This window comes from Microcaecilia unicolor, chromosome 2 (genome assembly GCF_901765095.1).
Source record: "Microcaecilia unicolor chromosome 2, aMicUni1.1, whole genome shotgun sequence".
In the NCBI taxonomy this organism is placed as follows: domain Eukaryota; kingdom Metazoa; phylum Chordata; class Amphibia; order Gymnophiona; family Siphonopidae; genus Microcaecilia; species Microcaecilia unicolor.
The window spans coordinates 223,435,610-223,452,179 of record NC_044032.1 but is presented as its reverse complement, the minus strand read 5'-3'; the positions used below and the strand labels follow the sequence as shown (position 1 = coordinate 223,452,179).

At 41.1% G+C, this 16,570-nt stretch overlaps 1 protein-coding gene across 1 annotated transcript in view; it reads left to right on the top strand.

Annotated features, from left to right (window-relative positions):
- RORB (RAR related orphan receptor B) overlaps positions 1 to 16,570 on the top strand; it is a 118,915-nt gene that overhangs the window by 19,111 nt on the left and 83,234 nt on the right. Inside the window, exon 3 of the mRNA XM_030191970.1 lies at positions 11,051 to 11,192. Coding sequence (XP_030047830.1) covers positions 11,051 to 11,192 — 142 coding nt within the window. The remainder of the gene's footprint in view (positions 1 to 11,050; positions 11,193 to 16,570) is intronic.

Sequence of the window (16,570 nt, the reverse complement as noted above, 5' to 3'; positions counted from 1 at the left end):
ACTGGGAAAAGACCAAGGGTCCATCAAGCCCAGTATCCTGTCTCCGACAGTGGCCAATCCAGGCTTCAAGAACACTTATTACAGTAGAAGGTGCCCAAATATAGGTGCATTGTTATATAGACTTGCCCTCCTAACTTCTGCAATGCCATAGATTCTGCTGCAGAAACTTGTACAGACATACATGCTTTATATGTCAAGCCATTGACATTTTGTGGGGTATTGTAAGGCTGATCATAAAAACCTCAAAAGAAACAATGCTATCAAAAAGGTTGCAATTACTTTCTGTCTGTTATGACAGAAATGATAGACATCTGAAATGAGAGAGCCACAGGTGCCATGGCACCACCAAAGTTTTGCTTTCCTCCCTCTACTGCAATGTTTATTTCTTACCTCTCTTCCCCCAGGGAAGAGACATTACAATCAGCATTATGGAAGATACATCCATGGCTGGCCGGTATGGGGCCTTGAGTAGCCGTGTATGCTCAAGGCCGGTCAATTTCTGCCCCCTCCAAAACAGGAAGTTCAGAGGGGATGGGAGCCAGCAGGCCTTGAACATGCATAGCTACTTAAAGTCCTGTGTTGGCCAGCAGCAATGCATATTCTGTGATGTTGAACGTAGCACCATGGCCCCAGGGGAAGAGAGGAAAGACACTGGATATCTCGAGGGGGAGGTATAAGGAAAGAGAGAGATGGTGAAGATTACAGGAAGAGGTATAGAGAAGGAGAGAGATGCTGGAGACTACTGGAGGAGCAAATAGAGAAAGACAGACAGAAATGCTGGAGACCACAGGAGGAAGGGTTAGAAAAGGAGAGAGACGCTGGAGACTATTTGGGGGGGGGGGGGGCAGAGGTAGGGAAAGAGAGAAACACTGAATGCTATTGGTGGAGACATAGAGAGTGATGCTGAGCTATAGAATGATAGGGAAGAGATGCCAGGATTGGGGGTGGAGATGGCCCTCCTCCCTCAAACAAAAAGGCATCCCACTGTTCCTGTCGGAGATGGTTTATTAAATATCTATAGTTTAGCCAATGGCCTTTAATCTAACACTATTGCTGCTATTGGATAATTTTTGTTTTTAAGTTTTTCTGGTAGGTAAAATGTTCTTTTGTTTTTATTGTAGGGTATTCTTATGTTGTTTGAACAGCCTTCAGACTGGAAAGGCAGTTTATAGATTATGTAATAAATGCATAAATGTAAGTAATTTAGTGGTCTCAGTCTGCTCTCTAGTGGATATTTGTCTACTGTGGAATGTTCTTATCTGCCTATAAATATTTCATGGAATCCTTTGACCTGAAAAGCAAGGCCCATGCAGATAGAGTATGAGATGTTTGGAATAAAAGCATGAGAAACACCACAGAGTATTTCATTGCACCGTACCTGAGTCAAGCAGATGCTATCTCTCATGAGCAAAAATGGAAAAGAATTTTTTAAAACATATATACATAAAATATGCTAGCACACCACGACAGAACTCATTTTAAACAAATTACTCTGTTTAAATAAGGTAATTAAAATTTAGAAAGAAACAGGGATAGAGCTAACAAGCAGAGTATTCAGATAGATACTTAGAGAAAAGAATGTGAGCGCATTTAAACTGATTGAGGATTAAGGAGGCATAGTCACACAATGGCCCTGTAAAAAGCACAGCTAAGCAGCAAGTGCCAGAGAGAAGGGAAGCAGGGACCAAAGAAATCAGGAGAGAGTGATTCCTTTTTCAAATGGAGATGCTTCCTAAGGTTTCCATTCACCAGGGTCTTATTCATTAGGGATTATTGTTATAGACATAAAATGGGAGGAAACATCTGAATAGGATCATTTCTTTGACTTTTGTGCCTTATGGAAATCTACAGGTATCTTAAATGAAGGCTTGCTTCACTAAACAGCAGGTATCACAGTAAGATCAGATTTCAGTCTTGAGAAGCCAAGAAAATAGGCCATTTTTAAAGACTTTTAGGACTGGAAAACAAAGGCTTGTCTGATTACTGTTCTGTTCTCAGGGGGTCACTTTGATGTTTGATTACACTTTAAGAAATGTATTCTTGTTTAATGCTAGTTTGTTTTTGTTAAACTCATATCCTTTGTCAAGAAGAATGACAAGATTGATATTGTTATGGAATCGGCAATAAAATGCCACATGTGCCCAATCCCTCAGTAGGAGGCATATTTGACTAAATCAAAGGCATGCTCACACATTGTCTTCCTAAAAGGGATTTCTTACCTGCCAGGTTTGTTTTGTTTTTCCACAGCCCACATGTTCCAAAAGTAGTTTCCAAAACTCAAGAGAGTGGAAAATCATAGAAATAATGGAGATATAATACTGTTTACATTGTTCCAATGGTAGGCACAGCAGTGCAAAAGTAATTCGATATTCCTGTCCAAGTCCCCAAAGTCTAAGAAGTTGATACAGTCTCTGGTTGACAAAAAGTGGCTACATATCATGCTTAGTAACTAGCCCCAGTCATGAAAAAGGGAGTAGTGCATGACTGGATGGTGTGTTTGACTAGCAGAATGCGTCTTTTATAGTACAAGAATAAAACTATTTGAAAGGCATAGGAACGGATCCACCATAGGCACGTCATTGTCTCTGTATGTTCCATCTTTGCTTACACTCTGTGCTGTCTTATTAAAATGCTTTATTGTGTATTGTGTTGGCATTGTAATATAGCATACTATGCCATACTTTGTATTGTTGTTTGAATGGTTTTACTGCTATAATTGTCTATTGCTTATGTTTGACTTATTAAGAATATAAGAGTGGCCATACTGGGTCAGACCAATGGTTCTTCTAGCCCAGTATCCTGTTTCCAAACAGTGGCCAAGCCAGGTCACAAGTACCTGGCAGAAACCCAATTTTTAGCAACATTCCACGCTACCAATCCTTTGGCAAACAGTTGCTTCCCCCTGTCTGTCTCAATAGCAGACTGTGGACTTTTCCTCCAGGAATTTCTCTAAACCTTTTTTAAACCCAGATACATTAACCGCTGTTACCACATCCTCCGGCAGAGAGTTCCATAGCTTAACTATTCGTTGAGTGAAAAAATACTTCCTCCTATTTGTTATATTTCCATGTAACTTCCTCGAGTGTCCCCTAGTCTTTGTAATGAGAAAAAATCGATTTACTTCTACTCGTTCTACACCACTCAGGAATTTGTAGACCTCAAACATATCTCCCCTCATCTGTCTCTTTTCCAAGCTGAAGAGCCCTAACCTCTTTAGCCTTTCCTCATATGGGAACAGTGACAGGATAGTTGGATTATTTTGTTAATTTTTATAGAATGTGACATCTGGATCCAGAGGAAGATAGCAGACCAAAATAGAAGACTGCACAACGTAACTAAGGAGGGAAATTATCAACATGGGCTACCAGTAAGATGTGGTATGTGCTATTTTACTGTTAATCCAAGTATTAGTAACTATGTATCATTGCATAAAACGGGGGGTGTCTTAAAGGTAGCAAATGATGATAACTCCCACCCACCCCACCCCACCCCCAAGCATCAAGATTGAGTTAAGTGGTATTCCAAAGCATCTAAGATATTCTGATCAGATGTTGCAACAAATATATATATACATACATATACAGATATAAATATATAAAGAGAGATAGAAACTGCAACAATTTAGCCACATTTTTAAAAAAGGGATAAATAAGAATTAATGTACTTGCATGAAGGATGGCCAGTGTAGTGTGAACCTCTGAAAGATGAAGAGTGACACAAAGTTCATTTTCTTATATACACTACTGGAAAAGAATTAAAGTGATGACTACAGGCTCGATATTCAACTAATGGCGGGCAGTATCTGGGTTTATTTTGACCACTAAAAGTTAACCAGCTATGCCAATATTCGGCACTAACCGGTTAACCTTTTAGTGATCAAAGATAGGCATGCTATTTAAGCAGCCTATTTTGACTGTTCAGCATGGCTGGTTTGGCACTGAACATCTTACCTAACTGGCTAGCCACTAACCAGGATATTCAGCAGGTGCTTCTTCCCTCTTTTTATTCAAGCAGCTCTTATGATCTGATAAATAGACTCTCAATGGTCTCCTTAGGAGAGACGCAGAACAGGCTTGTTCCTGGTATTGACGTTTTATCTATTTTTTTGGAAGAGAGGAGGCTGTTCAAGACCCCTGAGGCAGGCCTTTTGGGCCAAAACACGGCCGTGTCGGGTCGTTTTTTTATACAATATAAGCATTTTCATATAATAAAGGACTTTTTTGGTATCCTCGTTCGCTTTCCTCACTTCTTTGTTTCATAACTCACGGTACCATGAGGGTTTTCACCTCCTTTTTTGTTGTGGCTTGTACTTTGTCCAACATACAGCTTTGGACAGGGGCACAGGATCTGAATTACTCATTCTATGCTTTAATCGGAGCTTCTTCTTGGTCACTAGATCTGTGAACCCAAACATATGTTTCTAATATATTCATTCATACTTTACAATTCCCACACTTTATATGTTGTCTCTCTATTATTTTATTTCTATTTGTGACTCTATCACTGTATTGTAGTTAACATCAGCTGACTACATCAGATGTGATCTACAGTACAAGATTGATTATAAATTTCTCTAACAATGAAAATGTTAAAAGAACATCTTCAGACCAAGGAACAGGAGCAGTTCACCTAAGGTCCTTTAAGAATATAAGAGCAGTGTTGAAATGGCATTTAAGAATTCAATCACTTGTATGTCAGAGGTGTAGTCCAAATGTGTATCAAACATGGGAAAGCATTTCTGGAAATCAGAATCCACTTCAACCAAAGACAACAGTGGTGGCACATTCACTCTGGGAGATCAATTTAACAAGTTCCATAGATTACCAGCAGGCTTATTTTCGAAAGAGAAGGGTGCCCATCTTTCGACACAAATCGGAAGATGGGCGTTCTTCTCCCAGGGTCGCCGAAATCGGCATAATCGAAAGTCGATTTTGGGCATCCTCAACTGCTTTCCGTCGCGGGGATGACCAAAGTTCACGGGGGCATGTCGGAAACATAGCGAAGGTGGGACTGGGGCATGCTTAACACATAGGTGTCCTCGGCCGATAATGGAAAAAAGAAGGGCGTCCCTGACGAGCACTTGGCGGACTTGGTCCATTTTTCTTTCAACCAAGCCTCAAAAAGGTGCCCGAACTGACCAGATGACCACCGTAGGGAATCGGGGATGACCTCCCCTTACTCCCCCGGTGGTCACTAACCCCCTCCCACCCTAAAAAAAGGCAAAAATATTGTTTGCCAGCCTCTATGCCAGCCTCAAATGTCATACCCAGCTCCCTCACAGCAGTATGTAGGTCCCTGGAGCAGTTTAGTGGGTGCAGTGCACATCAGGCAGGCGGACCCATGCCCATCCCCCCTACCTGTTACACTTGTGGTGGTAAATGGGAGCCCCTCAAAACCCACCACAAACCCACTATACCCACATGTAGGTGCCCCCCTTCACCCGTAAGAGCTATGGTAGTGTTGTACAGTTATGGGGAGTGGGATTTGGGGGGCTCAGCACCCAAGGTAAGGGAGCTATGCACCTGGGAGCAATTTATGAAGTCCACTGCAGTGCCCCCTAGGTGCCCAGTTGGTGTCCTGGCATGTGAGGGGGACCAGTGCACAACGAATGCTGGCTCCTCCCATGACCAAATGGCTTGGATTTGGTCATTTCTGAGATGGGCGTCCTCGGTTGCCATTATCACTGAAAACCAGGGACGACCATCTCTAAGGTCAACCTAAATGGTGAGATTTGGGTGTCCCCGACCGTATTATCGAAACGAAAGATGGACACCCATCTTGTTTCGATAATACCGGTTTCCCCGCCCCTTCGCGAGGACGTCCTGCGAGGACGCTCTCAGGAAAACTTGGGCGCCCTGTTCAATTATGCCCCTCAATGGCACTTTGTAAGTCTACGTGCTTTGAAAATACACCTCACACATAACTTTGTAAGTCTAAGTGCTTTGAAAGTATGCCTATCCACTTTGACCATCTATGCCATGTGCTTGTCCTATGTTTACTTGAAGTCAGATACAGTCTTCATCTCCACCGCCTCCACTGGAAAGCCATTTTGTGCATCCACCAACCTTTCCATAAAGTATTTCCTTAGATTGCTTCTAAGTCTATCCCCTTTCCCCTTCATCCCATGCCCCCTCATTCCAGGACTTCCCTTAAGTTGAAAGACATGCATTTATGCCATGGAGATATTTAAATGTGTCATATCTCCGCTCTCCTATCTCCTTCCATACAGAGATATTTTTTTTTAGGGGCTGACCTCTGGATTGACTATCCTGGTTATATATTTTTCAATGTGTAATCTCCAGAATTGTATATGATAATCTAAATGAGGTCTCACCAGAGACATACAGAGGCACTTAATCTAAATGAGGTCTCACCAGAGACGTACAGAGGCATTATCACCTCCTTTTTCCTGCTGGCCATTCCTCTCTGTATGAACCCAAACATCCTGTCTTTTTTCTTCACCACTTCTACTTTTTTGGCCACCTTAAGATCATCAGACACTGTCGCTCCCAAGTGCTCTTCTATCATGCACAGAAGTACTTAACCTCTTGTACTGTACCCCTCCCTCAGATGTTTGCTGCCTAAATGCATCACCCTGGATTTATTAGCATTGAAACTTAGCTGTCAAATTCTGGACCATTCTTCGAGCTTTGCTAGGTCCCTCCTTATATTATCTACACCATAAGGGGTATCTACCATATTGATGGTTTTGGTATCATCTCCAAAAAGGCAAACCTTACCAGATAGTCCTTCCACAATATTTCTTATAAAAAATATTTAAAAGAATCAGACCAAAAGATTTAAGATTGCTTTGAAGACGTATGTTTTTAATGGAGGTGTTTGAGGATTGACTCGGTCCTGGCGTATATGTTGGCCAGCACCTACCTTCTTTCTCTGCTTTCTCTCTGAATTTTTACTGACTGATGTTGTAAGCTGCTTTGCCATGTTGTATGAATTGTAGTATATCAAGGTTATGAATAAACAATAAACAGAGATCAGGCTAACCAGCCTGTAGTTTCCAACCTCCTCCTTGCTTCCACTTTTGTGGAGAGGGAGCACATCTGCCTTTCTCGTGTCCTCCGGATCCATTCCAGATTCTAAAAAAGTATTGAAAAGGTAGATGCATAGGGAATTTCTGGTGGCTTCAATAAGTTCCTTCAGAACACTTAGATGTATCCTATCTGGCCCTATCGCTTTGTCTTCCTCAGGAACCAAAGTCTTCTGAAAATCATGCCAAGGTCTACCACACATCCACTCCTATTTCTGTTTGTCTTCAATGGTCCTTCTCCCAGCCCAGCGTCTACATATTCCTCCCATTCACCCTTTAGCCTCACAATGCCATTTTTGCACTTCTTCCTATTACTATCTAAAACATTGTCTTGCCTGTCTTCCTCTTTCTTTGATCTTTTTTTAGTTTATGAAGTACATAAGTACATAAGTAATGCCATACTGGGAAAAGACCAAGGGTCCATCGAGCCCAGCATCCTGTCCACGACAGCGGCCAATCCAGGCCAAGGGCACCTGGCAAGCTTCCCAAACGTACAAACATTCTATACATGTTATTCCTGGAATTTTGGATTTTCCAAGTCCGTTTAGTAGCGGTTTATGGACTTGTCCTTTAGGAAACCGTCCAACCCCTTTTTAAACTCTGCTAAGCTAACCGCCTTCACCACTTTCTCCGGCAACGAATTCCAGAGTTTAATTACACGTTGGGTGAAGAAAATTTTCTCCGATTTGTTTTAAATTTACTACACTGTAGTTTCATCGCATGCCCCCTAGTCCTAGTATTTTTGGAAAGCGTGAACAGAAGCTTCACATCCACCTGTTCCACTCCACTCATTATTTTATATACCTCTATCATGTCTCCCCTCAGCCGTCTCTTCTCCAAGCTGTATAGCCCTAGCCTCCTTAGTCTTTCTTCATAGGGAAGTCGTCCCATCCCCGCTATCATTTTAGTCGCTAACATTTTTTTAACCATTTCAGCTACCACATTTGAGAACAAAGCGGCCTTCTTTTTCTTTACTTTTATTTATTGTCCTATCAAAAAGGGTGTGATGCCTTAAAATAGCTCCTGTTTTCTACCTCCCCCAGATGTTCCCATATAGTTAACAACTCCTTGAAGTATTCCCCTATCTTGACAAATATAGGGGGGTTAAGTCTAGAACCTTCATTTTTTAATAAGCCCTCTCCTCGTGTGTCTTAATATTGAGCCACAGTATCCAGTCATCACTAGATACCAGATGATCACCCACTATAACATTAAAAAAAACTCTCCCCATTTGTAAGCCCCATCCCTCACAGGTTCCATTACCAACTGCTGGAACCATTCTGCTTATACAGAATCCAGGATTTCCCTATCTCTAGATGTCCCCACAACAGGGATGCCCCAATCAACATCCTACATATTGAAATCACCTAATAGTAGTATTTCCCCTTTCATATCTATATTGTGAATCTCTTCAATTATAAGTACAGAAACATCTTTATACTAGGACAGACCATAGGTCCATCATGTCCAGTATCCTGATTCCAGCAATGGCCAGTCCAGGTCACAAGTATCTGGCAAGGTCCAAAAAAAAATAAAACACATTTTATTCTGCTTGTCTCAGGAATAAACAGTGGATTTTTCTAAGTCTATACTAATAACCATGCTAAGCTAACTGCTTTTACCACATTTTCTGGCAACAAATTAATTTTCTGTCCATTTCTTATGCCTGTGAAAGAGGCCTGTATATGACACCAATATAAATATAATTTCCATTCCCTCTTAACATATTAACCCACATTGCCTCTTCTTTATCCCAGAAGTCCAGCAATTATGTTGGTTTAATGTTATCTTTAATATATAATGCTGCTCCTCCTTCCTTTCTTCATACCCTGTCCTTCCTGAGTAGATTACAACCCTTCCCCTTTCATACTCCCCCAAGAACAATGCAAATTACTGTAACTAGGTGGGGTTAACTGTCTGAGAATACAACTGTCAGCCTCTGATAAGTATGATTTGATTATAAATAGCATTAAATATCCTGTAAATTAGAACAAATATAAGTTGGTCTTTATTCCACACAGAACAGGCATAGGAAGTGGATGATCTTTAAGTGCCTTGTTGAAAGTGCACTTATAATTATTTAAAAAGAAAAACACAAAAGGCAACAGTCTACTTGCTACATAAAAGTCTGTTATAAAAAGTAGACCGATACACATATATAAAAACAAAGAAATAATTTATTCAAACCAAGATAAAAGCAGTACCCGACGTGGCCACGTTTCGCCCTCAGGCTGCGTCAGGGGTAAAACTAAAAATCAGGGGTGATCAACATACCCCTTCAAAAAAAGCTGTGCTTGTTAACAGACACTGCTCTGGACACAGAACCCTTGGATATTGATTCATAAAGGTATGAAGTAATGACAGATGATCAAAAGAAGAAAAAATAGTTTCCCATGAATATATTTAAAAAAAAAAAAGACAATTAACATAATAGGCAGACAGGGGAAATAACTGTGGGCCAAGGAACTTGGTTGCTACTAGGCAAGCTAGACCCATCCCCTGAAGTGCCTTTAACCCTACAGATCAGGACTAGCTTCAGAGATTGATGACTTGAACAGCAGTGTTTGAAGTTGTAAGCAGCAGCAAGGAGACAGTCCCTACAAAAGACATATAATCTGCTGCTGACTAGTGTATGGGCCCAGGGCAAACAATCTTCAGGGCCTTGCCCCCCCCCCCCCCCCCCCCACTGCTGCTGCTGCTGCAACCGCTGCTGCTTCTCCCCGCTGCCCCCCTCCTGCAGTAGCGAACAAGAGAGAGCACTCTGCCAGCTATAGATCCTTCTTTCTGCCATGTCCCGCCTCTTATAAAGTAACTTCCTGCTTCCTCATAGGCAGGACATGGCAGGAAGAAGAACCTGTGGCTGGTGCCCTGCCCTCCTTGGAGGCTGGGCCCAGGAAATCTTGCCCCCTACCTTCAGCGGCCCTGCAGGGAGGCACTCAGTGAGGATCCTTTCAGGGTGTCCTGTCTTGGCTGCAGTATCTGAAGGTATTTCCAGGGAAGAGGAGTAGCTCTAGCTCAGATGCTCACACCCTTGTTGAAAGAAGCCTCAAGTCTATGCCTCTAGTGATACCAGGGATTGTGTGAGAGGTAATTGAAGACTGCCAAGGTAGGTCATTTATCCATTGGGTATTTGAACTATGGAACCATGTGTGCGACAGGCTATTGGAACTGTGATTATGCTAAAGAAAGTTATCATATATTGAAGTATGGAGCCTTGTCATGGACAGGCTACTGAAACTGGGACTGTGCTTAAAGAGACTGATTAGAAGTACCAAACCCGTGATGAAACAGGGCTGATGATTTCCCTTGTGTCAATAAATAAACTGCAACCTGTGTGTGCCACATTTTGTGAGGTCCATACTGCCACAAGTTAATTACCATATATTCAATGTTAACCAGTAGATAACGCAGAGCAATTGACATTGCCTCAAAAATTATAGTTAACTGCACCACAAATTATTCACTATGCAGTTAGCATGTTACTGGGTTATTGCATGGCAAACCTTCCAGAAATGCTAGGTACACCCCTAATAATTAATATGAATATTTTGCAATTGTAGCACATACATTTTGGCAATTATTGTGTGGTAACTGCAAAGCCCTACTACACTTTAGTAGATAGGGATCTAGATGTTAAATCAACCCTTACAAATATACTGTGTGAGAAACCCTGTAGATATAATTGAAGGGCTTATTTCCAAAACCTTCGAAGTCCATATTAGTTGCATTGGACTTGGAGGATTTTGGAAATAAGCCCTTCAATTTGTCAGAGAAGGACTAAACAGAAACCTAACATTTATTTTCCTCTTTTGCTACTGCCCTCACTTTAAAAAAAATCATGCATAAACATGTAAGATAAATGGTATAAAAAAATCATATTTTGTAAATGAAGCATCAATTAAACCTGATCCTAAACAGAACCCTCAAGAATGTGAGTGAGGGCTGTTCTATATAACCCTAATTTTCTTCCCTCCAATCTCTCTCTCTTTCTCCATCTCTTAGGGATTCTTTAGGAGGAGTCAGCAGAATAATGCCTCCTACTCCTGCCCGCGGCAGAGAAACTGTTTAATTGACAGAACAAACAGAAACCGTTGCCAGCACTGCCGGCTGCAGAAGTGTCTCGCTCTAGGAATGTCTAGAGATGGTAAGGCCACAAGTTCCCGCCTTCATCATTAAATCCACTGGAATCTGCCCCTTTGTGAAACTTTCCAGCCAGAAAAAGAAGTGCTGTGCTGATAGGTAGGCTATAAAATGTAAACCAGAGGCAGCTGACCACCAGGGGTGGTAACAAAAGACAGCCCAATTTGATAAACATAAAAACATTTAATCCAATCTAATTATAAATATACAATCATAAAAACCCAATATGGCCATATATTAGCAGAGCCTACAACAGGGTAAAACAGACTGTAGAAGACCACAATTAGAAATCAAATTTTGAGTCAGTATTTAAAAATATAAATTTTTTTAGAAAATGTGGCCATATTGGGATTCTTGTTTGCATATGTGCAGACTTTTGCCTCTGTTTTGTCCTACAGCTGTAAAATATGGAAATATGTTACCTCAGAAAGCCTTAGGGCATGAATAGTCCTTAAAAGCATGTAACTGTGAAAAAAAAATTAGTTAAACCAGCAATTGTTTACCCCTCAAAATATCCACCTTACTGTTTATTGGTTATTTTTCTGCTTCTTTTGGACATTTTCCTCTTGGCTGCTTTCTTATCCAAACTATTTCTACTTTGTCATCAACCAAAACTACATTCAGAGGTCAATATTTAGAAGGTTCCAGTTGCCTAACTACAAAGTTAGCTAGGTCTGGCAAGCTAGCAAGCTGAAGTATTTCTTCTGAAGGGGTGGCTGACTAATAGCTTTTTTTTTTCAGTTGGATATATTTATCTGCTTTAAAATTAAAAGTTCTTAAAGTGGTACAGGGGAGGGAGAGATGAAAGCTGTGGAAGAAACTTAGGGGTCTGTTTACAAAGCTGAGATTGAAGGTGGCCTTAATGTGCCTTATTCGGGTCTTTCTCATGTGTTAAGGCCCTTTTTACCACTGCCGGAAAATGGCCAATTTTCCATTTTCTGAATTAATGGCAACACGCTAATGTTAAAGTATCAGTGTGGCTAGTATCACTATATATTATATATTCAGCAGATATATCATCTGTTGTCTATCAGTCTTCATCAACTATTTTTCATCAAGAAGATACGGACCATCAGAGGTGATCTTCTACTATGTAGATAAAATGGATTTATTTACCTTCTTTTATCATTGGTCCTGATCTTTCTTGAATATTTTTTTGTATTTTTAAATGTGTATAAAAACTGCCACACATATTTTGAAATCCTTGGTGATCCATGATGCCATAAATGAACAGTATCTTGACATCCTAGGAATAAGTGAAACCTGGCTAGATGAAAATGGGGGTTTACCACTGGCTGAACTATGCCCAACAGGTTTCAGCATCCAACATCAACTAAGACCAGGAAGACGGGGTGGAGGGATAGCAGTCTTGGTTTTGGATACAATCAAACTGCGCAGAATATCCATCCCCCAGCTACATGAATCTGAAGCTCTTTTACTACAACTTGAAGAGGAGAAACCAATCTGCCTGCTCATGGTTTACAGAGCACCTCGTAACAACACATTATCTGTGCAAGAACTCCTAGCCCTGATTACTCAAGTGACCCTGAATTTATTTATTTATTTATTTATTTATTTATTTATTTATTTATTTATTTATTTATGGGAGACTTCAACCTACACATCAAAACCCCAGGTACCACCACAGCTGCCTTCTTGGACACAATGACAGCACTAGGATTTACACAGGTGATCAGTTCTCCAACCCACGAAAAGGGTCACATACTAGACCTGGTATTCTACAAAGGGGTGGATATTCCAGAATTCTGGGATAACAATATTGAAATAACAACCCTATCATGGTCAGATTTAAATTCTCCTTAAGTGACCACCTCAAACAAATAGCACCTCCCAGAGTTTGGAAGGAGATCAGAGATCGCTGAGAATTTCCTAGAGGCCTTGGACTATCCACATGTGGATGAAAAGACAACAACATTGTCAGAACAAGTTGACATCTGGAATTTACAGACTTAGTCAAGACCTTAGAGAAAACAGCACCACTAAAAAAGGTCTTATGCCCCACTCACAGACACTCACCTTGGTTTTCTGCAGAACTTCGGATCCTTAAACACGAAGGACGAAAACTGGAAAGGAAATGGCGCAAATCTCACCTGGATGAAGACAGACTAAACTGTAGGAGGCACATGGCAAAGTACCACCAAGCCTTAACAGCAACCAAAAACAATATTTCTCGCAATGCATTGCATAGGCTGCCAATTCAACCAAGCAGTTGTTCAGTATAGTGTACAGCCTACTGCAACCCCCACAACAGAACCAGCCTGCCCAATCTAAACTGAATTACAATGATTTTGCTGCATACTTTGCCAACAAAATTAAAAGTCTCCGTCAGAATTCACAGGCAATCCCACCCAGTCCCCAACCAGTCAACCAGGGGTACACAAACTTGCCCCCTCCTGACAGAGACATATGGGACACTTTTAACCCAATGATAGAGGAGAGCCTTGACAAAATCCTAAGAGACCTTCGACCAACTACCTGCTCCCTCGATCCCTGCCCATCAAAGATAGTGCAGCAGGCAAGTATGGGCCTCATAGAAGGCATCACAAAAATTGTGAACACCTCTCTTTCTAATGGGCAGCTACCAACAGCATTAAAAAGGGCAGTGGTTCGCCCTCTGCTGAAGAAAAACAACCTTGACCAGGACAAACTTGAAAGTTACAGGACAGTATCCAGCATCCCATTTCTAGGGAAACTCATAGAACAAGCAGTCTGTGTTCAACTTAATGACTGGTTAGAAAAGAGAAACTGGCTAGATCCATGTCAATCTGGATTCAGACCTGGTTATGGTACAGAAACGGTCCTTGTATCTCTACTAGATGATCTTCACAGAAACTGAGACAAGGGATTCGCCTCAATGTTAGTACTGCTTGACTTCTCATCAGCTTTTGACACTGTGGATCATGATATCATGCTAGCACGATATGTTATTAGGAAGGGTATGGAGTCCAGGTGTGCGGATGTTATAATGCCGTTGTATCGCTCCATGGTGCGACCGCACCTGGAGTATTGTGTTCAGTACTGGTCTCCGTATCTCAAAAAAGATATAGTAGAATTGGAAAAGGTACAGCGAAGGGCGACGAAAATGATAGTGGGGATGGAACGACTTTCCTATGAAGAGAGGCTGAGAAGGCTAGGGCTTTTCAGCTTGGAGAAGAGACGGCTGAGGGGAGATATGATAGAAGTGTATAAAATAATGAGTGGAATGGATCGGGTGGATGTGAAGCGACTGTCACGCTATCCAAAAATACTAGGACTAGAGGGCATGAGTTGAAGCTACAGTGTGGTAAATTTAAAACGAATCGGAGAAAATTTTTCTTCACCCAACGTGTAATTAGACTCTGGAATTCGTTGCCGGAGAACGTGGTACGGGCGGTTAGCTTGACGGAGTTTAAAAAGGGGTTAGATAGATTCCTAAAGGACAAGTCCATAGACCGCTATTAAATGGACTTGGAAAAATTCCGCATTTTTAGGTATAACTTGTCTGGAATGTTTTTACGTTTGGGGAGCGTGCCAGGTGCCCTTGACCTGGATTGGCCACTGTCGGTGACAGGATGCTGGGCTAGATGGACCTTTGGTCTTTCCCAGTATGGCACTACTTATGTACTTATGTACTTATGACTGACAGAAACAGGTATCAATGGAACAGTACTTGCTTAGTTCAGATCCTACCTATCAGACAGGCAACAATCCATAATATTTGGCAGAAACTCATCACCACCATGGACACTGACCTGCGGGATACCACAAGGATAGATACTGTCACCTATTCTGTTCAATATCTACCTCAAACCACTAGCTAAGCTGATTCGGTCAATGGACACTCAGTTCTACATTTATGTGGATGATGTGCAGCTACTCATACCCATTGAACCTGACTTACCTACAGCCTTGAATAAACTGATTACCTGTCTAACATCAAGAGTGGGCTAAACACAACAAACTTTGTCTGAACCCAAGTAAAACTGAGCTTCTCTGGGTCCCTAACACAAGTGGATACATACCTGACATCAAAATTCCTTTTGGGAAGCATGAACTCCCCCTCAAATCACAAGTCAGAAACCTTGGAATACAGTTAGATTCAACAATTACTTTGATTCCCCAAATCAAAGCAACCTTCAAGAGCTGCTTATAACATTTGTGACAGCTACGCTGCCTCTCTCCCTACATCGAGAAGGGAAATCTTATCCCAGTTGTACATGCCATAATAACATCAAGACTGGATTACTGCAATGCCCTATACAATGGTCTGACTACAAAGAGCCTGCACCAGCTCCAGTTGATTCAGAATGCAGCAGCAAAACTCATAGAAGGTTGCAAGCGACGTGACCATATCACACCATTTTTGCATAAACTTCATTGGCTACCAGTAGAATTCAGGGCTAAATTTAAAACTATATGTCTGATCTTCAAGGCCCTGAGTACCTGAAAAATAGGATGATCATCCACACACCGCCAAGGACACTAAGGTCCTCCCAAGGACTTTCACTAACCACACCCTCTCCAAAAGACATTACACGATGTGATACCTGCAAGCGAGCCTTCTCCGGAGTAGCCCCCACACTCTGGAATGCACTCTCTGAAAGGCTCCACTTAACACAAGACTATCTCTATTTCAGGAAGCACGTGAAAGCTTGACTCTTCAACCAGGCTTTTAATGGAAGAAGTAACTAACTCATTAGTCTCACTCACACACACACAAGGAGTGACTCAGGCTGCATATACTGCAGCAGGACATGTTATCCACTCCTACTCTAGCTGAGATATTTAACCATTTCTCTGACCTCATGTGCAACTTTCTTTAAATCAATCACCTTACTTTCTAACTCTTCCTACTTTCTTACCTATCCATATGTTACATCTTAGCTTTACCCTTCACTATCAATTACAGTATAATGTGTTATTACGTATTGTGTTGACATTATAAATAGTATACCATGCCATACTTTGTATTGTTTTTGAATATTTTTACTGCTGTAATTGTCTATTGTTCTTTGATCTATTTTTACTGTACACTGCCTTGAGTGAATTCCTTCAAAAAGGTGGTAAATAAATCCTAATAAATAAATAAATATCTTATTAAATCAATCAATTTTTCATGTTCATATTTTGTACTTATCCTAAAAATCACTGCTTAACTGCTGTAGGGGAATCGGTGTTGACACGCGTTTCGCCTTATGCTGTTTCAAGGCTATCCGCTTTAATAGTCAATCTGACTGCATAGCATTTCATTCCTCTTTGCAAGCACTTAAAAATAAGTTTAAAAAAAAAACATTAAAAAAAAAGTTCAGGACCTATGACAAGGTGGATAAATCTATTTTATCTACATAGTGGAAGACATAGTTGGAAGATCATCTCTGATAG